Source organism: Antrostomus carolinensis, unplaced genomic scaffold (assembly GCF_000700745.2).
Source record: "Antrostomus carolinensis isolate BGI_N321 unplaced genomic scaffold, ASM70074v2 scaffold8009, whole genome shotgun sequence".
Classification (NCBI taxonomy): Eukaryota; Metazoa; Chordata; class Aves; order Caprimulgiformes; family Caprimulgidae; genus Antrostomus; species Antrostomus carolinensis.
In genome coordinates, this window is record NW_010337880.1 from 28,571 (window position 1) to 55,879 (window position 27,309).

At 36.4% G+C, this 27,309-nt stretch overlaps 1 protein-coding gene across 1 annotated transcript in view; it reads left to right on the top strand.

The window, feature by feature from the left end:
• LOC104530657 (histone deacetylase 9-like) overlaps positions 1 to 27,309 on the top strand; it is a gene marked incomplete at its 3' end in the record, with an annotated part of 52,038 nt that overhangs the window by 2,803 nt on the left and 21,926 nt on the right. Inside the window, exons 3-5 of the mRNA XM_029086823.1 lie at positions 5,908 to 6,041; positions 10,916 to 11,036; positions 16,537 to 16,586. Of these exons, the coding sequence (XP_028942656.1) occupies positions 5,908 to 6,041; positions 10,916 to 11,036; positions 16,537 to 16,586 (305 nt within the window). The remainder of the gene's footprint in view (positions 1 to 5,907; positions 6,042 to 10,915; positions 11,037 to 16,536; positions 16,587 to 27,309) is intronic.

Genomic DNA, 27,309 nt, shown 5'->3' on the forward strand with positions numbered 1-27,309 from the left:
AGGTGATGTTGGCTACAACTTTGGTGCCTTGCAGCACCAAATTCTACAAAGCAGTGTGGAGTCTACAAAGGGAGGTTTTATGATCAGGCTTTGGGCAGTCCAGTCACTGAGGGAACATCTCCTATTGGTAGGGCCTGGGGTGCCCAAAGTAGAGTAGAACCCCAAAAATACTCAGTAAAAGGAAGAAAAATGACCACAGAAACTACATTTCTTATTATGGGCAATCTAACCTTGCAAGATGATCCATCTTTTTAGAGCATGAATCTCAGTATAACATTACAGCATGGTTAGAATTGAAAATTCACTTACTCTGTGCACAAGAAAGGGGAAATGAATAGTTGGAGATACTGTTTATTCAGGTTTCTGCCAGAAGCATTAATTCCTTCACATTGGCTGTCAGAACTGGCTATGCACTGAAAGCTTATAGCTCTTCAGGCCATGACCACGGATTGGTGTAAGATGGGGTCCTTAGTGGTCACTGTACATGACTGTGCAAGACAGCGTGCTCTCCCACCTTTCCAATTAGAATGTGAACTTGGAAAGCAAAAATTTATTCTTTTAAATAAAAAAACTGCAAAAGCAAGAGATGTCCTTAAAGCACTTCAAGTGGGTAAATGGATGCAAGATGACATTCAAAGATGAAAGATATACTTTCTTCTTCTGTAGATACACTGTCAATTTAGGAATCTCACTTGTTGGTAACAAATATTTTGATTGTACAGAAACATGCTAATTCACTTTCCATTAATTTCTGCAAAAAGACCAGCTGTGTATAAACAGGATTATTAAATCAGGCCACTTTTTTTTCTAGTTCTGGTTCACAGAGCCCCCAAAACATTGTAGTCTGATTCTAAAAGATTCACAGAGCACACCAAAAGTTAGCTCACTGTGTGTAGGCTTCAATGTCCTGCTCAAAAATCTGCAATTCCACTGGAACATTTGAATGGAGGACTTGTGTCATCAATAGAACTGATCAAGAAATCAAATGTGAAATTGAGATGGAAGAATAAGAGAAGGAAAGAAATTATGTAGGACAAACTGAATGGAGATGGTGCTGGGAAATGGGACATACCAGGCTTAAAAGTCTCAAGATCTGATACAAGGAAGCCTGATGGATTCTACAATGGAAATGCATACAGTGCATATGCAGAGTCAGGGTGCATAGACTGGGCAGACAGTTCAACCTTAGCAAAGCCTTGCTACATGAACAACAGCAGTGGAAAGAGAGACAGAAATAGAGAAGAAAAGAGAGAAAAAAATGCATCTTATTCCAACTGAGATTCTCAATCCTTCACTGAACTCCTTTCTCCAAATCCAAAACATCTTTTTTCTTGAATCCTTGTTTCTTCTTTTGTTGAATCTTTTTTCCACTTCCACTGGCCTTTCAAGATAATAATCTCTACTCATTAAAGGAAAAAAAAAATCCTCCTATTTTAACTTTCTCCACAACTTCATGCTTCTGCTTCTCCACTTCTACTCTATGCCTTCACCTCTTTCAAATCCTCGAGGTACTTGCTGAAGACAAAATGCAGTGATGTAGCTGCTTCCAAGCTGTATCTATGCTAACAGCTAACAGCCCTGGCTGATTGACCAGTTCAAACTGACAGGTCCAACAGAGCACACATCTCTGCATTCACAATGAAGCCTTTCTTTTCTGCTTTGTTTTCTGCTCTCTCTGACATGTCTCTAGGCTTATAGACTTAAATATATAACCTTTATCACTTCAGCTTCTGAATCCATTGAAAATAGAGCTGTTTTCTGTACTATGAGATTAACACCTTTAGAGTGACAATGAACAGGGACTTCGCAACATCAACAGTTCTAATACAGGTTTTGTGAATAACTAGATCGATATGTGTATTATTAATTTATGGTATGGTATGGTATGGTATGGTATGGTATGGTATGGTATGGTATGGTATGGTATGGTATGGTGTGGTGTGGTGTGGTGTGGTGTGGTGTGGAATGGTGTGGAATGGCATGGCATGGCATGGCATGGCATGGCATGGCATGGCATGGCATGGCATATTATGGGATGGGATAGAACAGCTTTATTTGTGCATAGTGTTTCCTGGGTTTAGATGGTGCCCTAGCATTTATTGGTCAGTGGAAAGAAAGAAATCCAGACCCAGTTCTTATCTATTCTTATAAGTTCTTTCCAAAATCCTTTGAGAGGAAAGCCCTGAGCAACCTGGTCTGATGACAATGCTGACCTGCTCTGAGCAGAGAGTTGGACTACAGAACTATGGAGGTCCCTGCTAACCTGAGCTATTCTGTGGTTCTATGATTTGCTCCCTTAAGTGCACAAGTTGCAACCAGACATTGTCCACAGCAGTTGCAGCACTACCATTTTTAAAAGCATGGAAGGAAGGAATGGCTACAAAGGAAGAAGCCAAATTCAGACTTTAGAAATTAATTTAAAAACACCTCTCTGCCTTGAATTATTTCATACTGTGGGGTTTTTTTCCTGTTTAAAGACAATATATTCTTGGAAGAGAAGAAAGGTAGAAGGAAAACTCTTGTGGCAGAATATTACACAAGGATCAAAATGAGCCTATATTTTTGTGAGTCCTGAGAGAAAAAGGTCTTAGCCAAATATCTGAAGGGAATCATAATGGTGATGGTTGTGAGAAAGCTATGCAGTATATATGCAGTATATACACAAGTTAATGAGTTAAAGATGGAAAAAAATACAGTCTACTTGATGTTCATTTAGATGGTTTACAGAATATTTGACATTATTGAGTTCAGATTTTTCTTCTGAATAATTTATTAGATATTCTTCCCTTGGGCATTCTTATTCGTACTCTCGTTCTCCAGGGTATTTCACTTTCTTCAAAGCATGCTGTTAGCCAGCAACTTTAAGGTCTCTTGCTCACCCCTCTGTTTAAAATATTATTGAAAGAAGCTGACCCAAATAAAGTATTTTGGAAAAGAATGAGTGCTAGGGAGTCCCCACCATTATTTTTTATGGCTTAATGCAAATTCAGTTTCTTTTGTCCTATGTCCTCCATCATTATATGATTCAGTGGTGCCACCATTCCAGTCTGTCAACAAGGCCATATTCTGACCTCAGCAGTATTGGTGTAAATCCAGAATAAATCCACCAGTCTCAGTGGAGCTGCTCAGATTTACACAAGGAATCTGAGAGCAGAATCTGGCTGTAGGCATTTGTTCTGAGAGACAGAAAAACCATCTTTTATTAATATTGCACAGCAGTCTGCAATTGAAAACAGTTGTCTCCCTCCCTCTCCTGTTTTTTGGGTGGTTTTTTTTGGTTTGGTTTTTTTTTTGTGGGGGTGGGGAGATTATTAGTTGAATCCTGTTAGGGAAATCCTACAGGCTATTTTTAGCAGTAAACTCTTCTGGTGCATTGTGATATTGTACCAAGCACATGTACTGTATGACCAGCAACCACGCATCTGAATTACTTGCACATCCTAAATCAATTTAGATGCTTGCAATAAATGAAAACATATATTTCAGTATTTTCTTAAGTCAAATAATCCTGCTAGAAATAAATTTTACCCTCAGTGGTGTGAATATCTTAGTATTTAAAAGCTTGGAGCAGATGCTTCTGCCATGCCATACTGCCCTGACCCCATTAAGCTGATTTTTGATTTGTACAAAATAATTCATGTACAATAACATTCAATTTTTAGTTATATTCTACTTTGGGAAAAATGATAATGCATTAAGAAAGATGTATTTATATCTATGTCAACCAGAGGAGGCATTCTGAATACACAGTTTCAGCATTTCACCTCAAAACCACTGCTTAGTTTCAACCCTGATATAGGTCATCAAAAGGTGTCACTATTACATAACATCTTGATTCTGTATAATAAAAAATACATATTTAATTTCTATCAAATGCAGTTTGGACTAGGCAAACCTAAGCCTGTAGGGAGCATTGATAATTAGAATAAAACATCCATTGAAAGAGTGGCAGGCAGGAGATACTTCCTACTTTCAGCTAATTTTGTTAACATTTAACACGTTTCCATTCAGATCCATTGGATATAACTGCCTATTCTGCCTATGACTTCTGAAAGTCCTGATGCACGTACATTTAGCATCTAAACACCTTCTCTGTTGGGCAGGCAGATGGGAGGAAAAGTTTTCTTATCTAATGGTATAATGACCACTGGCAAACTGTACAATCTGGGTATGCAACAGATTGTAGAAGTTAAAACTTTGGATGCCAAGAAAATAAAAGCTAGGTATGCGAGTATTCACTTATTTGTGTGCATATTTGCTATTTCAAACAACATATAAGACCTGATGATAGAACAGCAAAGCTTATAAATGGTACAGTGCAAATAATTTCAGAGAAAGGAAATTATTAACTGCTTTGACAATGCCAGCAGAGATTTTGAGCTGTATTAGTTTATTAGCTCCAGATTTTCACTGGGTTTTTTTCTTTAAAAGAAAACAAACCAAGAAAGTAAATACAATAATTTGTGACTAATAAACTATTTTGTTTGTTAGATAATAATTTAGCATAAACTTAGTCATGCTGCCCATAGGTATTATGTTTGCATTCTCCTTACACTAAACATAATTGTTGTATTATCATTTTGGCTTAAATAGCAAGATCCCAAAGGATCTAAACTGCATGAGCTAAGAAATATGGCAGCATAAATATTTCTAGAGCAGCATAATTTCTGGCTGGCTTCTAACTGAATTATCTCAGAACCTTAGCTTTGCAATGCCTACAACATATACAGACTCTTATTCAGTAGGCTTTTTAAACACTTTATTAAAATTCAATATCCATTCAAGAACTGTGCTAAATAAGGGCAATATTGAGTATGTTGTTGAATCTGGACTTTATTTTTGTAATTTCTTCACTGGCTGACTTTTCCGTAGCAGGCTAACACAATTTTCCCAGAACTGTGTTGGCATCCCCGGTAGTGGTGGCACATAAGAAATAGGTTTTGAATGCCAAGTTTTGCAGTTTGGACAAATTGTTAATTTGAGTCACTTTCAGCTGTAAGAGAAAGAAAAATCCAAATCTGTCCCAAATGAAAATGGTTCACAGGGGTAAGGAAAATATCTTTTGTTCCAGACATTTCTGAGATAAATGCAAACAGGTAAATAAAATCATTTTTCAGCATTTCAGATTTGGTTACAAAGCCTTGAAGATTTAGTTTAGCTCAAGCCTACTCACTAAAATTTCTCTTTTGCTCCCAATACACAGCTACAGAGCAATGTGATAGAAAGTTGTTCTGTCCTTCAACAAAAGAGTGTAGAAAATTCAAAAAGAACCTTGCATTGCAACTTAATAACAGGATTTGGTCCTAAGAGAGTAGTGGGCAAAACTCTTCTTTTTAGTGAAAAAGGACTCTGGTTGCCACTGCTACAACTCTCTGAAAGTTTCATCTGATATGCTTTGAGATCTGGAATTGATATGGTATTAGTTAAGAAGTGTAACTAGAGAGTGGCATTGCCATTTCAAAATTTATTTTAAAAGTTTTTTCTGAATGATTTTACTTACACTGTTATTATTATATAACCTTTTCTTGTTATATACAGGTTAACAGCTTTAATTGACCTTACCCACCAGAGAAAGAGAAAACAAGTGATTCAGTAATAGGACTGAATTTTTTCTGGCCATTAAAACTTCAACAATATAATACCTTATCTCCTTTCTTCTTTTCAATGAATTGTATTTATTAGCATAATTTCTTGAAAATTCATTTTTGCCTTATCAATACCACAAGATGTACCTCGTAAGTCAAAATTCAGAGCCTCCCAGAGGAAAGGGGAATTAAGATCCAGAATTTTCATCTTGCTCTAACTGCCAAATAAAATCCAGTTGTGCTACTGTATGCATGACATGGAACAGTACAACTTGCATTTGTTTCACTTACTGTTTCCTATTGTGTTGTCTTTGTGCTGAAGGTGTTGTGTATGACAGTCTGATGTTGAAGCACCAGTGTATGTGTGGCAGCTATGCTAACCACCCTGAACATGCTGGAAGGATCCAAAGCATCTGGTCAAGGCTGCAAGAAACTGGGTTGCTAAACAAGTGCGAGGTAATAAAAAATGAACACTTATTAAAGTAAATGGCAAATTTATTAAATCCTAAATCTGTCTTACTTCTTTAATAAGAGAGTATTTTTTCTTAGGAATTATTTGGACTTAACTGACAATATTAAAATAATATTAGGAAAGTAGACTTTCCAATCAGAAAACAAAGAATTCTGTCTGCTTTGATTCCCACCTCAAAATTGCACATTAAAACATCATGCTTAAATCGAATATGGTCTCTGAGGTTCATATATGACTTGGATTACTGAAAAACAGCCTTTTCTTACCATTTACTGCTTCCCATGAGTTGTGCAGCACTGTCAACTTCTGCAGAAGCCTGTGGCCATTGAGGGTGCTTATTGCATTGCAGCACAAGTTAACAAAGTTCAACACAAATTTGCTTATGTTTTATATGATCCTAAAATTGCCAGGGCTCTTATGCTCTATTTTATTTAATTACTTTTATTTATATATATTTTAGAAACACAAACAAATTGGTACAATAGGTTCCTTTGATTAGCTATTATTGACTGTCCATGAAGATTTTCTGTAGGTAGCCTAGCATAATGGGCAGTGAGATATTGCAAGCACTATAAATAGATTTATTGTATATACTCATTTAACTAGATGGCAGCACTGTAACAGGTTTTTTGTGGTTTTTTTTTTTTTTTTAGTTTGGATCATTTTTTTCAATCTTCAGGAAGACTTTCTTCCAACAAAGCCCTTAAGGCCATATACCACGTGAATGGTTTCACTAGTAGGATCATATACATAAGGAGTAAGTTAAACACACAGCCTAGTGCTTTACTAAAATAAGGCCTAGTCACCTTCTTGACTCAGGACCTGTATTATAAAGAAAAGACAAAAAAGAGAGAAAATAAGTAAAATGAAATGTGCTTGTTACTATGTATTTTTTTCTTCTGCAATAAACAAATATTACTGAACAGTAAATTGTGTGGATCTGGAACGGGTCTAAATAGGAAAAGTGGTCTAGGTCACTCTGAGGTACGTGCAGTCCAATAGTCTCCTGGAAGATTTAAAGTTTCCTCTTATAATTCTGCAATTTCTGATAGCCTATTAGGTCTTGCAAAATCCAGTGAGTAGGCAGAGAGGAAATAGGTAATTTCATGTCGAATGGCATTAATTTAATTTCAACTCCCATTGTGTGCTTTGAAATGAGACTGAAATATGAAATGAGCCGTCAAGATGTAAACTCTGATGATAAAACTTTGAGGAACCTCAGTGTGAAGCTGGTGCGTAGATCTGGTGTTTATCTTGATCTTCTTGTGTAGTTAAAGACATGATTATATATGATTATGCAATCTGTTCTTCACTGCATTTTCTAGCACTTGCTTGACATCAAACACATCCTTAAATCTGCTCACTTTTCAAAATAAGGAAGGCTGCAGTGATTCACTTAATTGGTGCTCTGATTCTTTACAAGAGTTATTCAGCTGAATATATGACTTGTGTCACTAAAGGAGTGGTTATTGCATTATTCAAGAAATAATAGGCCACCGTTAAGTTGCATTCTGGAATACACCACACCGAGGATGCAGAGTCAAAGCATCATGGCCAACTGCACTGCCTCTTTTACTGACTTCGGAATGTCCCCTAATGGACATTAGTATTTCTTAATATAATTTCTCAATATAATTTCCCATGGTTTCTGTCAGAAGGACTGGGGAGATTGCTGATGAGGTTTTGCCACATGCACTGTCTCATGCATCAAGTCTGAAGGGTAGCTTAGGACCAGCAACCTGCAACAGCCACTTGAGAAACTCCCTGCAGTAACTGTGAACCTTCTTTTTTCCTCTTTTACTGAAACAATAGTCCCACAAGAGAGCTGCAGTCTCACTCTTTGCCTGGTGAAGAGTTTCAGAATCAAAGGTAGATCAGTCAGATGTAGATCAGATCTTGTTACCTCGCAGTGTGCGTATCCTTAACCACAGGCTTGCGCCAGGGGGGCGTCCCTATTTTCTTAATCTAACAATAAACCCTTATAAAAATGAACAATCTATATCTGTATGATCTTTGTTATCTATAGCAGGGAGAAAAATGTGGTTCCTAAATCACGTGGTGTGGATTAACCCCTCTCATGTAGCTCAGGTGTATGGCCGTGGAGAATCAGCTGGCCAAGTGCACAGAGAACCATCATTTCTAACTGGGCATGGGATGATGGAAGTCATGTATACTGGGCTGACACTGTGCTTGCTACAGTTAACAGATTAATTTAGATTTTATCTATTACCTATATATATTCCTCAAATTGGCCCCATATATAGCATTTTTAAAATATAACTTGGTAAAATCATAACAAGGTTTGACTGGGGTACTCAAAACCATGTCTTCACTACAAAATAAAATGCACCTGGGACTGTTCACCACTGTGGAAAACTGGCATGGAAAGGCCCGTGTTCATACTATCAGGAATGCTCCCTGTCCTATGCCAGTGACCAAACCATGTCTGGGAGTTTTTTGGGAGAATGCTAGTCGCTGCTCAGCCATAGAGAAAGACCAGCTCTGGGCTATGTCTGTCCTGGCAGCTCAGCTGTTGGCTGCACTCCAAGGACCTCACTGCAGGGAGAAGCCTAGAGTGGGGTGTCCTGTTTGGCGCTACTTGATTTCTGCACCAAACCTGTTTCTGCACAACATGTTTCTTCCTTAGAGAATCTGGCTGGCAATACTGAGTAGTAGGTAGCACGTCGGCAAAATGTTTTGGAGAGACCACTTCCAGACCCTACCTTGTTTGTGCAAATCACTATATTCCATAGGATATCACAGAGCTCCCCCTTGTAAGAATAATGGCTTGCTGTGGGTCTTTTTATAGTTTAAGAGCTATGGCATTTAACAGCACTTTAAAAAGAGCCAGACAATTAACTCTCTTAAACATCTCTTAAAAAGTTTTTGTGTAACCTATAGAAAATATATGACCAGAGAGTGAGTATTTTACTCAGGGTTCTTTGATGTGACCTTCATAAAATACCTCTTTAGTTTTCTTACACATTTGTTTTAGCTGTCCTAAAAGCCAACTTCCCTTCCCAGTTTTGATGTGAAGAATTGACTATATACATTTGAAAGCAGCTTATTGGAAACATAGACCTTAATGAGGATGGATGAATGACTAAATGTTACTAGTCACCTCACTTGTGAAGAAAAACATTTTATCTGACCCAGAAGAACCATTACAGAGTTTACTGACTCCATGAAGTAACATAATGTGCTGATTTTGATTGTGCAACTGCATGTTAAAAGGATGTGAGTGCACTGCTTCAAATTCTCATGTGAGACTGGGAGAGGCTTGAAGAAATTAGAGATGAAAAAGGATTTATTAAGTCATTTAGTTCTTGGATCATTCCCTAAAATGCTTTTTCCACTATTGTGTCAAGTTTTAAACACTGCAAGAAATAGGGTTTCCACCATTTTCCCGAGGGGGAGCTTGTTCCACAGTCATCCAGATCTAACTCTTAGGAGATTTCTCCTGATTAGTCAGAAAAAAATGCCACTGCTTAACTCAGTATAAATTGTTCATGGTTCTTCTGACACCCCCTAGGCAGCTCCTTTCTTCTGTAGTGCACATTCTCTTTAATATTGATAAAATTGCTTTCTTCTCCTGGTGAAGAAGTTGGTGCCTTCTGATGTGCAAGAGTGGGTGATGGATATAACAAGAATTACAACTTAACCTCTAAGAAAACTGGAACTGAGTGATATTTCTGTAACAGGTTAATCAGTCTATTAAAAATAAGATGATCTTTTTAGATAACTCTGTACCTATTTATCCATAGACCTTCACAGTCAGATGTATCCACAGTTTAAGTTGTGAGAGGTTTTGGTCCAGGTATTTGTAAGGACCAGGTCTGCCAATAGAGCCCAAGACCTTAAAAATAAACTGTTTTTTTTCTCTACATTATACAGTATCAACAGGAAAGATGATCTTGGGACCAGAACTTTGTTGACAGTGCTGTTTATTATGCCTGAATCTGAACAAAAGCTGTTTCATGTTGCTGTGTCTGCAAAGGCTGGGCAGCACTAGCACAAGCAGAGAAGTAAATATTTTTATGACAAGCTGTAACTCCAAATACATACAAGGAACAGATCCGCTGAATAAGAAAATGTTAGTTTTAATCTTTTCTTCATTCTTTCCTATCTTCCTTCCTTTCTAAACTGAACAAAATTTCAATGAATTTATAGAAAGACATAATGTATTTTAAACACAGATTTAAGTGGGCAGAGTACAGGCTGGAGAAACAGAGAGACAAAAAAACGTAAGGAAGCAAGTGAGTCAGCATTCGTAACAGCAAAAATTATCCTGGGATATCAAACATACATTAAAAAAAATTAAAAAATATATAGAAATATTTTATTAAAGTATTTAAACTTTAGTTTTCTTCATCCTGGCTCTCCTCACTGTGATCATGTTCTTCCTAGCAGCATAAATCACAAGTACTAGTAGTAATGCAAAAAACCCATTAATCCTCATTCAGAACACATCTGCAGCTCACAGGTGTGAGTAAGTTTATGCTTTTTAAACTAGAATTTTTCTAGCCAGTTTTCTTACTTAAGAAATATTTCACCTTTGGTTGATATCTCTTAATATAATGTAGAAAAGAGGCAGAATCTTTTCTCTTTCTTGTATGTGAAATCCTGTGTTAACTCTGCTAGGATTTAAGTGAAGCATTTGTGATAAACCACACACGCATTTGTTTTTCATATAGCATTACTTTAATAAACAAATCTGTGTCACATTCCTGCATGACGCAATTTCAACCCATTATTAATCATACTAAATGTTATTTCGGACCTTTACTTTTCTTTTTTTTTTTTTCTCTCCCTAAATATTGTCAGTGGAATATTGTAGGCCTCTGCTGTTTTCTTTCAGCGAATTCGAGGTCGAAAAGCCAGTCTGGAGGAAATACAGCTGGTTCACTCTGAACATCATTCACTGCTGTATGGCACCAGCCCCCTGAACAGACAGAAGCTGGACCCCAGGAAACTCCTAGGTCTGTACAGGCCTCTATTCTACTGAGAACAGCACATTCCAGCACTGTCATTAGTCATAGCTGGTGTCAGTTTAAAATACTTGGCAAGCAGTGTGACAAAAATTCACTTTTTCCAAACGCATTGCTGTGTGGAAGGAGAATGTTACAATGGAAGCCAAATATAGATTAGCAAAATGCACAGGCTGGAAAGCAGCAATAGAAGTTTCTCCTCATTCACTTCAAAAATCATTGAAGTGTTAACCCTTTACTGCAAATTGTTCTCCATCAGACGTCAATGGCAATTTTGAATGTGATTGGTCTTCTATCTCCTTATGTTCTTTGATTTGAAAATGGGAGTTTAAGGTACACTTGCTTGTCAGAATTGCTTGTTTGCTGTTCCCATTTGCTTTATTTCAATTATTTCAGCCATGGTGAGTGCAGATGCCATGCTTAAGTCTTGCTAATAAGTTTACTAATCTTACTTTGATGCCATCCTGTTATACAATATCTTTCTGAGTAACAGGAAAAAAAACACATTAAAATGGTAAATAAACCTATGGATGTACAGAATAGCAAAAAACTGACAGGATTTTCACATCAAATATCTTCATGCATAGACAATACTCAGTGTTTGCTTTTATAATAGAAAAGTAAGTTTAAATTGAGCTCTGCCTGGAATGTAGCATGAAGCAGATCTACTTGTCAGACCTGGTGCAGAGAATGTGAAAAGAAACACACAAAAAACTAGTGCATTTTGAAAATAATCTGTGAGTGAAATCCTGCCCTTTATGTCTCAGCACATGGAATGCAACACTCATTCTCGACTGTTTTTATAACACTTATTCTAAAATGTGGAGCTTTTCCTGAATGTAATGAAGCCCAACCCAAACAAAAAGACTTTCTTATGTAAGACTTTTGTTGCTTTAGTGAGTCATAGGAGTAGATAAGATAAATGTCTTGATCACAATGTTATCTAAGTTTATACATCTTCTTAGCCAAGGCAACAACAAAACAAAAATACTCACAGTATGACAGATTCACAGGAGCTTGAATTTCCAAGGTAGGAAAGCCTCCTTAAAAAAAAAAAAAAAAAAAAAAAAATGTTTCCAAGAAAAAGCTCTAAATTTCTACAAGATGGAAACTTAGAAACCTTTTTATTTGAGTTCATCAACATTGTAAAAATGTTCAATTTTGATAGAATCAAGCATTTCATTTAAAATTTGTTGGGTTTGGTTCATTTAATTTTTATTTTCACATTATTTAATATAACATACATTGATATAAAATATTGTTCCCATTTTGGATCTCAGTGGCTGACCTCCATATGGGATGCAGTGTGTAGTTGCAGCTGCGAGGAGAAAAAAGGAATGGACCAAGGTATCCTCGCTCTGTTTCTGCCTATGTATGGAAAATGCAGAATGCTTTGTTTACCCAGTCTCAGAAAACCATTTCTTTGTCCACAGTTCTTTACTCAACACTCTTTGCCTTTTTTATTTAATACATAGTCCAAAACATTTACTCAAGTCTATATCCAGATCACACTCCTAGCAAATGTTCTGAGTGTATCCTTGGCTTAATGCCTTTTTCTGTCTCTGTTTCTAGGATGTTTTCTTGCTGCATCTCACATGGCCTTTTACCAAGACAACAGTCAATGAAACACCCTTCCCATATGCTTTTGCATGTGCCTGTATTCGGTCTGGAAGCTCTAATCATTTGGGCTTCCAAACTCTTGTATAAAGAAACTTAATTGTCTCTTACATTTTCCCAAAAATTCAGTGTGACTCTTCGACCTTTTGTTGTCCCCAGTTCAGTGAGGTTGAACTTAACCAATTCTGACTTTAAAATTAACATCTTGGTATAGTATATAAATTCAAAATGATGTGCAGCAAAGGAGCAAAATCTAAAGGAAATGTTTCTGATCAAAAATGTCATCAATAACACCATCATCTCATAAAACATTTCTATTTTAATGAAAGTGCATTTTTTTTTTCTACAGAAATTGTTCAATCAAATTATGGCTTAGCATCCTAATGCAAAAGAGGACCTAACCATTCCTTTCCTTACTCCTCCACCCACCCAAAAAGACAAAGGCACCGTTTGTTCTCCACTTGTGCTCCAGAAAAGCATTTGTTCCCTGTCCCTGTTCAGAAGTCTACATCTGTTTTGTTTGAAGTTTATTTTTTTTTCTAACAAGCAGTTTCTGTATCTTCCAAACAGAAAAGAAACACTTGAATGAAATTTAAGTTCAGCTGGGGCTAGAAATGTGCTACTTGTCAATAAATACTTATTTCAGTGTCCCTGTTAAGGAAAAAAAAAATCTTTTCTGGAGGACTGTAAGGTGAAAGGGCTATAAACTACTGAAATCAGTGAGAATTATGCATACAGTTGTCATTCACATATTCTTAATGGTTTTGGAGTATAAACTGCCTTGAACTCTTGGCTTTATTTTGCCTGCATCGAGGCCTACAAATGCAGCTATTGCAAATGACCACTTCAACTTCTACACTATTGTGTAGTTAAGCTTTTAACTGATCATATTTCAGTGTGAGGTGGTAAGCAAGATGTTATGTTGCATTACATTGTCTTGACATGAAGGAAACTAATATGCATACTATGTGTCACATCATATTCCTGTTCCATGTGACAGAAAACAACCTTTCAAATCTCTTTTAATAAGCTCAAGGGCAGAACAGTTATAAAACAAGTCTTAAGATTTCTTTGCTTTTTCCCTCTTCAACTGTAATTAAGAAAGTGTTTCTAAAAATCAAGTTTCCAATGATTACAAGTTTGAAAAAGTAAGAAATATACTGTCAATACATCCCTGACAGTGAGGCAGTATTTAAAGTACAACTAAAAGATGCATTCAGAGAGCAGCTTTGCAATTGCAATTTCAGGTTAGTGAAAAGATGACCACTTAGCAGAAATGGCTTCGCTCCTGAGGAATAATACTGAAAACAATCAGGTTCCTCAAATTGCCTTTTCACAAGTGAATACACTTTTCAATTTGTTGATTTTTTTGAAAAGGAGTTTTTGCCTATCACTTTTCGTTCTCATCAGACTCTCAGTCCCCAATATTCAACCTCCTAAGCAGCTTCCTTGACTTCTGTAGAGGCCCTGACCTCAGTCAGTGATGGGTGCCTCAGCACCTAATTTGACTAAGCAGATTCTACTGCCTTTGTGGGTTGAAATGTTAAAATACAAATCTTGGATAATATTTCTAGCTCTACTAGTAAATAGTTGTACTGATTCTTTTCTAAAAGATCTTTTCCCTCAAGTGATTAGCTGATGACTGCAAACTCTGTCCTGATGCAAAGCCAAAAAAAGTATGATTACTTAAAATTTGTCTTCTATCTTAACTTGAAGTATCCCAGTATTTTTTTCTTATTATTCTGGAGGTATCCTGGGTTGTGGAAGGGTGTTAATGGAAAATTACTGCTATTTATCAAGTTTTACTGGGACATCAACTCAAAACATTGTGGGAAATTCTCACCTGAATTCATTTTCATGGTTTGCTTTTTGCTGATGATTTTAATTTATGGCAAAGTGTGTTGTGAGCTCTTCTCTTTTTGTGAGGCTAGCTAAGTGATAGCTTCACTCTCCCTCAGTAAAACCTTTCCCCACTGTTTTTTTCATGAAATCTCAATGTTTTTCTTGTTCCGCCAAGTGTATTATCTGGAGTTTTTTTTACTATCATGCAATAAGAAGTGAGTATCCTGTCAAGTTTCTTGATACACTGAAAAAACTTTGTGTTTGTTTTCCCTCATTTTAGTACTATCTGTTGATTGATTTTAGTCTTCTTCCATACCATCTGCTTTTCTGTTTTTACTTTGTGTTTTCTGGTTTTGTGTTTACCACGCGCTATGTGCCTGGCTGCAGGGAGATAAATGAAAATTCGTCTGGTCTCTCTTATGTCCTCTGAAATGGAATTTAAGAAAAAAGGTCTAGTCATTCAATATTCTAAAAACACCTTCTTTTATCTCAAATTGCATCTTATGTTTCCATTAATGTGTCTTGGCACTTTAACAGCACTAATTTTTTAGTTATATCCTCAAGACTTTTTGATCTTTCCCACAGTAAAATGTGAAAAATTGCTATTCGCATTGGTCCTTGGATCTGCTTAGCAAGAGATCTGGAAACTCCTCCCGTACCTCTACTCTGACAATCTCCTGCAGCCAACATTTCCTTGCATGTTTGGGGCCATTAGGACTCACAGTATGAGAATACTCTGCATAGCTGCTGCACCTGCATTTCCCCTGGTAGCTCCACAGGAGGTTTTGTTTGGCTTCTCTCACACACTGTGCAAACAGATCAAAGGCCCTTAGTCAGTTAAAAATGCATCTTGGATTTTACTCAAAGTGTAAAACACTTTCTTCATCTCAAACCTCGCAGTCTGATCTCTCATACTTCAAAGATGATGGCTTATATTTGTCTTTATGCATTTTATTGGCATCTGCTAAATATGAGTAACTGAGGCAATCGCCCCTTCCATAACAATCAGTGGCTCCTCCAGGTAACTTGAGTGATTCACTATCTAATGTTTCCTCCAGATGGCAAAGTTACAAAGCCAGTTCTGTGATACGGCAGAGGAAAAGCGTATGTTCTCTTCCACAGCTGCCTTAGGATCAGATTACATACTGGGATAGGAACTGCATCAAATCCTGAGATCCTTACCCGGTTTTCATATTGTCCTTATCAAGGCAAACAGTGACTTTAGTGGTACAAAAAAAGAAAGCATGAATGAATAAAAAGTGAGTATAAATATTAAGATAAACCCTGTCACATTATCTAATGTATAGAGCAGAGTAAGCTAGAAATTAGATTTAAAGGCTATTAAGTTTTTGTTTCCTTCAATAGCATGTATTTACAGAGTAATACTGAAATAAGTAGTATTTCATTTTATGTTTTAAAAATATTAACATATTCACTGATGGTATATAAAAGAAGAGAACAGCATTTTTCCATAGATAGGAAAGCTAAGACTGCAATTTTCAAAGGAGAACCTTTTTGGAGAGACAAAGTTAAGAAATGCGTCATCAGTCTCATGTAAGCTTAATGAGGTTCCCTCTGTTGTCAGTGAAAAGAAACAGGCACTTCTCAAGTATAATTCATTCCATCAGTCATCTAGGCTGGTCAGAGATGCCTACCTCACTCCACTGGCTGTGGAGTGGAGGTAGAAGAAGCTGAGAAGACTAGTTTAGACAAGCTGCTTATCAGCTACAGATATCAGGATGACTTGTCACCCTATTTCAGACTGACTTTCTGTGGAGATTTGATCATTACACTCCTTTGAAACTGCTGCTTAGCAATATAAAGATTTGTCACTGTTGCAAAAGAGTACCTTAAATGTCCCGTGGCTAATTTGCTTTCTAAGTACTATTAATATTTTTTATTCTAATATAAGTAATTTTTGTTGTGTGATATTGAAATTTGAATTACTGTAAAGAGTGATTACTGTTCCAGTATTTAAATGTCTTTTTGATAAATTATGCTTATTGTTTCTTTTTTTTTCTCTAATATATAGGAAACGTGAATCAAAAACTCTTTTCCTTGTTGCCTTGTGGGGGACTTGGGGTAAGTAGATGTTTGGTTTTTGGCAAGAAGGACAGCACGTAACATATGTATTCATTCATGAACTCTTTAGCACTATTGCATTATCAGTTCAAAGTCTTCAGAAGTTGATAAAAAATGTAGAGATGAAACCTGAGCCATTATCATACTGTGCTTTCAAAGACATAGAAGACCGTATATTACAATAAGCATATGGAACAGTTAGTTAGGAACATATTTTGTGGTAATGTGTACATTTCTTCATTGTCCCACTCTGGGTTTTTCACATGAGCTCCGTTTTTGAGGAAAGCAACATGGATGCAATTGTTACAGCAGAATGAGTTTTGGAGAATCTGTTTTGTGTACTGTTGAGAAGTAAATATAGCTCCACATTTCTCAGAAATTACAAAAAAATTACCAAAGCTAACATTTAGCATGAGAAGTGCTCATTAGCTGCTAGCTAATAACTTGGGTGTCATTAAACTAATAAATTATTTGAGCATTTTTATATTCTTTTTGAAATTGATTCATTCTGAAACACAAGCTTGTGAGTATTAGGACATAGTAGACAAAAAGCTTCAGATAAAAATCTGTTGCAAGACTAGGTAAAAGAATTAATCTAAATTATTGAAAAAACATATAGAACAGAGAATTTCTACTGATGTTGGTATCATGTACCTATAAAATTCTAGTGAAGATAATACCAGGGTTAAATAATTTTTTGCATATAGAGATTTTTCACACAAAAGTATTCTATGCTTTTGGTCCAGCTGGGTCCATTATTTACTCATGTCAGCAACACCAAAGTGAAATGATGATATTACTATATCATGATGGGCTGGCTGGATGATGCATATGTATTTTAGTTCCCTTTCACCGTTACTGAGTATGCAGGAATAAAGCCACAACCTCTGGAGGTCAACTTCCATTACAACCTTCTAAATTTTTATTTACTTTTATCCTTCACAAAGGTTAAATTCCATACCATATTAGTCTTGTTTATGGTGGGGTTTTTTATTATGAGATACCTGACCGAAGAAATACCCATTTTGTAAGGTTTTAACACATGAAAAACTCCACTCTAGCTTTCAGTATTTAGTAATTTTTGAGGATTTCTGAGCTACGAGTTAAGGAACAAAGAATCAGGAAGTTGTAATCATTCCAGCTCCTCTACTGTGGACTTGCTGAGAATTCTGCCTAAAATTTGAAACTTGATGACTAGCAACTTGTTAATTTTGAAACTTGGGGGTCATTTCGGTATGTGTATCAGCTAACATGACACTTTGACACATAGACATGCACCTCTGTGTGCTACTTTGTGCACATATGCACACATACACATGCATACATGCACACATTTCTGTATAAAAACAGGTAGTTTTTCACACCATTGTTGCAGTTGTAAAGAAGTTTAGAGAAAAATGAACAAGAGATTAATGAAGTCGAGAAATAATGTTGTTCAGGCTTCCAAGTAAAGAGAAGCCAATGTAAAATTTCTTGACAAATCTTTTTTAGGACTTTGGAAAGTAAATAGGACCATGTGTGCTTTGAAAATTAAAGTATAAGGTTTTTCTATGAAATAAGTTATTGTGGTATTAAAAAATAGTGAATAGAGATGTGCTTTGAAATCCTTGTGTTAATGAAAGTACATTGTCCATTCTAAACCTAATGCAAGTCAGAAATGCTCAGCAGAAATGCTCAGTATAGCTTCATTTTTTTCAGCACTTAAATTTATCTACACTTTTTTTGAGTTTGTTTGCTTTATTTCTTACTTAAAATACTGGAAATTGGATTAAAGAACATGTTGTAGAAATGGATCTTTTATTTATTTTTTTCTAGTTGGTTTGCCTTTCTACATATTATTACTGTCAGGTTTGCTGTGAGGCTCTTAAAGGAATGGGTTATGACCTTTTTCAAGGCAAATAATCAGATTAGGAGCTCTCTTTCAGTGATATTTAGCTGTCTATTGGTTAAGATGAGCTCTGGGAAAGGGAGCTGCTTCAAACTGCGTGGAAAGCAATTTTTAAGTTTACTTTCAAAAATTATGCTGGAAAGAAAGAAGCATTGCTATTTAGTAGCTTTCAACTTAATTGAGGGTTATAAAGCAGTAATCAATGTAAACCCGTATGAGTAGTTCATGTAAAGATTTTAAGGAGGGCTGGAAGAATTAATTTTTTTTCTCATTTATTTTTCTTGCTTGCTAGCTTTGTTACTTGTTTGCTAAAGAATACAGTGAGAAAGTATTAAGGAAAAAAAAAGACTTCTTTTCTTGTAGGTTATGGCTACCTCTTGAACAATGGTTTTCAGAGCTCTTTGATCCTATTGTGTTCTAACCATATGAGGACCTTGCTGGTTGTTGTCATGCACCTCTTCTATTATTAAATAGATTAGTGGTTGGACTACACAGAGAATGGAAACCTAGGCTCATTTCTCTCCACTGCCACTCTGGATTTAATATCAGAGTCCCTGTCTCTTAGTGGATGTTGTTACTACTGAGGACATCATAGACTGTTTCTTTCTGGAGACCCTAATACCATGCAGTGAAGCTGTGCCACTGTTGGAAAAAGCACTGGGCCAAGAAGATAGAACATAAGTAGGATAAAGCCCATGTATCTAAGGCTATGATCCACCTATCATTCATTTATAAATAATGTGAAGTCCTAGCTCTGAGCCTCTGCTCCATAAACAGCTTATATATTTCACATGAAGGAATTACTGGACAAAATGGAAACTGCTCTTGGAGCAAGGACTGGAACCTAGGACTTCACAGGCACTGAAGGCATGATCAGCCGATGGGCTATAAGGACTACATCGGCATGAGTCTGGGATGGCTTGCACTGTTCACAAATAAAGATCCAGCTAACCTCTGTAACCCTGAATTATACTACATTATTGATTTTGTTGTTATCTCTATTCTAACAGCACCAATAAACTGCAGTCAAGATCGAGGTTCCTCTTCTTTGGACATTACTTACAGTTACAGTAAACAAAAGCTTTTTCAAGAATTTTGGAAAACAAACACGAGGCCATGTCCATAACTAATACTTTCTGATCCTGCTCCATCATGGCTCTAAATCCTTTATACCAGTGCAAAATTCATATAAAGCTGCAGTTTACTGATTTCGTAAACATTTTTCATCCATATGAATTTTCTTTCAAGTAGTGATAGGGACTGTTTATGTCAGGGTCACTGGTGAATTTGGTTCACTATATGTTAGGCTTTCAGAAGAAATCAGACAAAAAACTTTATAGTTTTATAGGAAACTAAGTAAGTAATAATTAGCTCTCTTACCTAAGAGCATAAAGCTGTTTCATATTGACGGCCAAACTTAACAGGTCTCACAGAGAAAGAAAAAAAGAATTGTCTAAATCGAACCTCCTAAATTTGCCCATTACAGGTTTTCTTTCAATGACAGTTAATTTTTTATCAGAGGACTATCCAGGGTCAGCAGTATAACATCCACTATTGGACCTCCCTCTTGCAATACTGCTTTTTATTCTTTTTTCAATCTTAATGCTGTTTCAGAACCAAATGTTGTTAAAGAATTCTAATACCAGGGGAATGAAATTCCTCATGTTGGAGAGAGACTAGCAGCTCTATGGCCAGCAGTTTTAATAGTAAGAGATGGTTTCTTGCAGCCGGTCAGAGGTTTGGAATGTGAAAAGTTTTCCAGGAGAGGTGGGTAGATTGCAGGTGAAGTGGCCAAATGGGGAGAATAATCCCAAATTACTTTTTGGTTCTGCAGATTATCAGGCCAGTCCATGATTTTTCATCTGTAAACAGTCGCTAGAGCTATAACTGATCATTTGATCAATGCATCCATCTATTGCAATTCCTCCTCTTCTATTGTGATGTGAAAATGACAAGAGAAGCAGAAATCTACTTTTATCTTCTGTTGTGCTGTGAAAATGACAATAAGAGAAGCAGAAATCTACTTTTAGTGGGAGTAAGTTTCATCTCCATGCTTCAGTCTGTCACTAAAAATAGTGATTGTTTTCCTGCCTGTTTGACCTGCTGCTGTGTGAAGAAATCTTGAAGTCATTTCTCAGCCATATTTTTTTGTCTAGTTGATAGGCAAAAAACCCACAAAAGCAAAGAAGAGCAGGCTTTTATGATAATGTCATCATCGGCTCCCAGCTTCAAACACTTCTGTGGCTTTTGAATTGTCATTTATAACTTGGAACTGAACCAACCCATAATTCCCTTGATGCATTTAGAGAAATTGATAACAGACTGCTTCTTTTATGGCTCAGAGGAGGCAACTCCAATCACATCACTATTGGCAGTCAATATTATTTTCTGACATGGTTGTAAAAGTATAAAGGGGCTTATGGCATTTGTTTAGATGAGGAATGGGCTCTCAAGCTGTGCTGGGGTTTATGGGTCCAGATTACTGAGAAGCAAAGGGAATATGATGTTTGCAAACAGGATATGATTTTATTTAAGTTTGGGTTTCATACGTTGTTCCCTGGGGATTGTCCTGCAGACAGAAGAGAATTTCACTTTTATCCTAAGAAATTGGGCAGTTATCCAATCCCCCCTGCTCTCCTCCCACCCTCAAAAGACACTGCTCCAAACCTGTAATGTATAAAGTCAGATCTTTAAATTGCAAGAGGAGGACCTAGGGGTGAACACCATCCTGCAAGAAGTCAGACTTTAGCAAAATAAATGTTTAGTGAGCTGAACAGAGTGGTTCATGATCTAAATATTGAGCCATCTGAATGGCTAAGAATGGCTTGTACATATTATGGAAAGTTTGTTGCATTTCCTCTAATTTTGCTGTTATGGCACTAAAACAGAAATGAGATTTTCTCTTGGGATAAGCTGGTCTTGTTTCATTAACTGCTGGTCTTGTTTCATTAATAGAAGTGTAGCTTAGTTCTTTCATATCATAAAGGAATTTGGCCTGTAACTATCAAGAAAAGAAATGTAAAGCCATAAAATCTCTCTACATTTTTACAAAACTTACAAAATATTCATATTTTCCGAATGTTGAACTTCTTCCTGGCATTCCTTGCTGTGGTAGCTGGACAGTACTACTTTTTGTCCTGACCACACAAGAAGGAAAGCAATAAGAAAGGCAAGATTTCACTAGTATACAACTTTAGTAAGTCATCCAGGCAATAAATTGTGTTATGCTGCTTCTCATTCTTCCCTTGATCTTCTCAGTCTGGGCCCAGGAAGAATTTTCAGCCTTTACTCATTACCACTTTTCATTCCTCTTATTTGTATAAGAGCTAATCGTACCAACCTGGTTCCATTACCATGGTACAATAGTGTAAAAATTAAGAAAATATTGTCTCTTTGTAGCAGATTTTAGGCTTCAGGCTGCTTAGGGGGCTCTCCTTACACCTGCATGCAAATATAGCTGTAAATAAATCAGACTGCCTATGGTTTGGGCACTCAAATTAAATATCACATCCACACAGATGTTACAATTAACTTGTGTTCTTCCCCTATATAAAAAAAATAGTATAGTCCTTTCATACTGTCAACCAAAAATAAGTCTGTTTTCTGGTTTGGGGAAAGCAATCTGTTAGTCTTAGAAGCTCATCTACTCAGTGTGTTGTCTTTCATTGTGAAATCATTAGTATATGATGCTGCCAATATATTCACCTATTAATTTGAACTACTTACCTGAGTTGCCTTATTAACCTACTGAAATTGGCCAGTTATAACATTTTGGAGCATATTACAGGAGACTTCTGGGAATAAAGGACTTTTTTACCTCCTAAGCCTTTCTGGCAGCTACACCATCCCTAAAAAATTCCAAGATTTAATCAAAACAACCTCATAGGCACATTATATTTTAATTGGCACATTTTTGCACACCTATTTAGGACTTACAGTTGACTGTGTGATATTTTCTGCAGAGGTCATCAAAACATATGATCCAAAAGGCCATCCTGGCCTTTTTGCCTTGGCCACCCTGAGGCACAACTTAAGGCCAATGGGGATGGGACTGGAGCGAGGGCTGAAGGTTTGTCATCCCAGAGCACTCAAGGATCTGCATGCTCAGTCACTTAGTGCAGTTCCAAAATAAACCTCTTTAGGCTACCAATAGGATGAGAGAATTGAGGGTGTAACGTACTCCCAGCTGCCCTGGTGAGCACATTTTTTAGGTGGTATATATACCCCATAAATTCTGAAAATTCATGAGAGCTGTCAGTTTCAGTGGTCTGTGTTTTGTAGGAATTGACCAACTGACATTACACTTCAGTCAAGCTGCTTCTGTTATGCATAGAGAACTGTAGACTTTCTAGCTGACAAGCTCACAGCTTCCTTGAGCAAGCAAACTAAAGAAGAAATAGGGAAATGAGATAAAAACTGCACATTTACTTACTTTTGGTTCAGAACAACAGTTTTCTAAAGACTCACCTGTCCAGCTTCACATACCTAATTTTAGACAAATTACTGAAACAGACAAAGCAAGACCCTGACCACCATTGCTTGCCTGTATAACCATTAAAGAGCCATATGCATCACTAGAGCAGAAGTCAGTCCACTTAAGATCAGAAAAACTGACTGAAGGTGCTGACTTCCTTCATTGACAGGGACTTGAAGCAACTAAGTTCCTAATTTTAGGCACAGTCATTTTAGGGAAAAGAAATTAACAATTGTAGTAACATGAATCTGGATGATCAGAGCAGGAAACAGATATTCTACCTTTACTGAGGTACAAGACTTCATTTCTGGATCTGGAAAGTGCAACAGTGTCTTGTCTCTGGGCAGGGAGGGGACGCCACATTTAGCATATCAATACCATAGCCACAAAAGAAGGAAAAAATCTTTTCACACTAGAGGGCAGATATTTTGTCTCATTCTTAAACTTTCATGGCACTGAGGTAGCCTTGTACCATCCACCACAGACCTTGATGTTTAAACCACTGAGAGATGAAACTGTTCAACTGAGAGACATTTTTCCTTGGCATCACTGCAGGCACAACAAAATATTTTAGAATAGTCTCAGACTGCTTTTATTTGCAACACACAAGGATAGAAAGCTCAGGAGTGGTAATCTATCAGCTCATCAGATACAGAATTTGGCCCCTTAGATAATTTTTTTGCCCTTTTTAAGAGAAAATGTTCTTTCTTTGGTACTAGACCAGAATAAAATTTTAAAGAAAGATACAATGCATGGAACATAGAAAATTATTGTGAAGTTAATGAACTACCATAAAGTCAAACCTTTAAAGGTCTTACCTCATTTTGTGCATTTCTTAAAAGCTATTGTGTTGCCAAAGGCCAGCATTATGCAAAGAAGCTTTCCTATTTGCCAGAATATGAAATATTTTATATATATATATATACACACACACACCCCCATATATATACACATATATATATATATGTTAAATGCAAATAGTGGAAAAGTATCATATACAATTTACTAATACTATTCACTCTCCCCAGAGTTAATCACACACACACACACATATGGATTTGATGGGAATTCTGTGACTAAAGCAGAATTCATATTTGCACTTTAAAAACACATCACATGTTTATTGGTAGAATTTAGCCCCCGAGATGGACAGAAAAGCTCTCTGAGGAGGAAATGTTCACGTGTTACTTGTCTGAATAAATACCAGGTTCTAGCATAGCTCCATGGTGTCCTCTAACATAAAGATAATCTACAACCAAGATGAAAGCTGGAATGCTGTGTATTGCTAAAATGTATTTAGCAGCAAATTATTAAACTTTTTAAAAAATAAGGCTTGAATTCTGCACATAAAAGTTATATTTTCTGTAACTGTATGCATTACAACCAATTACACATTGTTCTGTCTATCTGCTCATGAACTCCTTTAAACTGTATGATCAAACATAAGAAGGCAGTTGCACAAGCATTTTCACACACTAATCCATTAAATACTAAAACAAATGTCAAGTTAAATTAATAGAGTACTCAGGGCTAGGTCTGAAAGTGCAGTAACATTTTTACAAGCATCTGGTGATATATGCCACATATCTGAGACTCGAATCTGGACCTAAGTGTTTTATTTATGAGTTTTTTCTAAAAACAAGCTCTAATCCACATCTAATCCATGCTATCCTCCTCTATCCCCCTTACCAATGATCCACACACCACTGTTTCACTAATGTTTTGAGATCTTTTAGGGTATCTAATGTCTGCTTTATGACACACAGAGATTCCTGTCATAAAGTTAGTTTAAGACAGTAACCAAATCAAACTACTACTTCTGAAAATATTCTATTCAGGCTTCAGCTTGACTTAGCCTGATTCTTTTCCAATTCTCATTTTGAATACAAAGCTACTTATTTTTTTAGTACAGACCACACATATTTAGTTGGTTTTTTTACAAACCTTTAGGTGAATTCCATTTGTACAGAAGTAGGAGTATTGCATTTTTTACTATCAGCAGCAGTAACTCTGCTAAGCATTCAATTATTAATTTTTACTAAGATTTTTTTACTGAGTATATTCTGCAAATTGACCTTATTTAGCTTTACAAATTAGATCACTATTGGCAGGTAAAACTTGTAAGATGCTAAATATTCTACATACAGTGGGTACATATATGATCCACACTCCTTGTTCTTGCCTGGAAAGAGGCTTTTGCAATCAGAATTAATAGCCTTTAAAATTCTTTTAAGAAGTCCGCTTCCATGAATATTCTTGTTGGTAAATTCTCCTACTGAAATTATTCAAACACAATAGAGAAGCCAATGCAAGCCCAAGTGAATTCCATATTTTTTGTTTAAGCATTAATTTGTTATGATCCTTTGAACTATTCATCCCTCTGGAGCCTAAAGATCACATCCCCTTTATAATATATTTGTAAACCACACTGGTAGGCAAGAATGTAGGAAAAGCTGGTATTCTAGGTACTCTCTATAGCAGGTATTTTAGATTAAAGCAGTTGTAAATGCCTTTGACAGAATAAATCTCTGATACAGCTGTAAAATAGTAGTAAAAATAAAGGAAGCTCACCATACATATTTTTCCTAACATAACCTGCTTTTACATACTTCCTGTATTCAGGATTTATGGAAGAGACATCAGCCACTCAAACTTTTTCTCCTTTGTTCCTTAATGAGAGACATGGCTGACAGACCATTCATTAGAGGTTGTTCCTTGGAGATGATGTGAACACCTTCGCTTCTTTAGTCATGGTGAGATAAAACAGCAGCCGAGAAGCATGTTGAGGACCTTTTGCTTCTTAGTGGAAATCACAGAGGTGATGAATGATCACCAGGACATTTGTAGGAGTGGAAGATGAGAGCTATGAGTGTGGCACTTGGGAAGCTGCACTGCTCATGGTCAGGAGCAAAATATTACAAACTTATGTGCTAGTGTTTGCTCGCACCAACTGTTTCCAAGAATGACACACTTCTTGTTGGAAGTGATAGCAAAATGCCACACACAATTTTTAGATGTTACAACACTTCAGGAAAATATTTAATTTCTATTTTTATGCCAGGGAACTAAAAAAACCCCACTGATGGAAACATGTTTGCTCTGGCATAAGTGGAAGAGTGTGAGACTCTGAAAGCTTTTAAAGCTAAAGCACAAGAATTCAATTAGCAATACACAAATTTTATTCAATTAAATTATATTATTTCTTAATCAGTTTGTTTACTGCATATAGCTACACTGTTGTTAGCTGACTGGATTTTATTTACTTCTCAGTATTATAACCACTTATATCAAAAGACAGCATTTTTTTTATGTAGTAGTTTTTCCAGATTTGTGTTGAAATGTATCTGTGTGAAATGCATACCAGATTAACTTCCATCCAAGGACAGTTGAGCCCAAACTCTGCTCTTTAAAGAGAGGGCAAAGAATCCTTTTAAAATACTGTAAGGAACTGCTACTTTTTAGCTTATTGTCCAGGATTTTGGACACAGAATATAATAACTGTTACCAATGGACCATTACAGGTTAAAATTTCCATGAACAGGTAGATGACAGGTTGCATTTTTGAACTATTCTTACAGAATAAGCAGAGTATCTCTGGTAGGGACATATGGTAACTCTAGGAGGACTGGTTTTTATTTTTGTGATGGCAAGACTTGTGCAGAAAATCCAGAGCAGAATGAGTGATTCATTATATTTTTAATTCCTTTTAGGAGTGAAATCAGAACTACACTGCAGAATCTGGGTTTCTGTTAAATCACACATTCTGTATATCACACTTTCTGTATATGTGTGTGTGCGAGAGAGAGAGAGAGAGAGAGAGGGCAAGCTCTAGGATGCTTGGTCAGAATCTAACCTAAAGCAGTAGTTTGGGCTCTTTCATATTGCTGTATAGTTATCAGTGGATGTGTATTTAAGGCAACTTCAGAGTTTACAATAATTATTTAAGAAAGAGAAATAACACAGATTAATACAAGATTAATACACTATGCAGGGTGTGAAAAATGGAAGGTTGTGTCAGACTGTGAGCAGCATCTCTGGTCAGCAGAACCGTGATCCAGTGACCATCAGTCTTGAAGTAAACAATCTCTCAGAAGTTATTTCCATATCCTTCCTCTCTGCCTTCACATACATGTGCCACAACCTGACCACAGTATAAGGAATTGATAACTTTCAAACTTTATAGTCAGTCTTCCTTAATAGGAAATATTCCAGCTGTGAGAGAGTACAAGCTTTCTATCTGCTGAAACATCTCTGCTGAGAGGCTTCTTGTTTCTTAGCTTGTTTTCAGTATGCTTAAAGTCTTCATTGTGAAAGTTATCACATGGATATTTCTTGCAGGAAGCATTCATATCAAGTTCTTT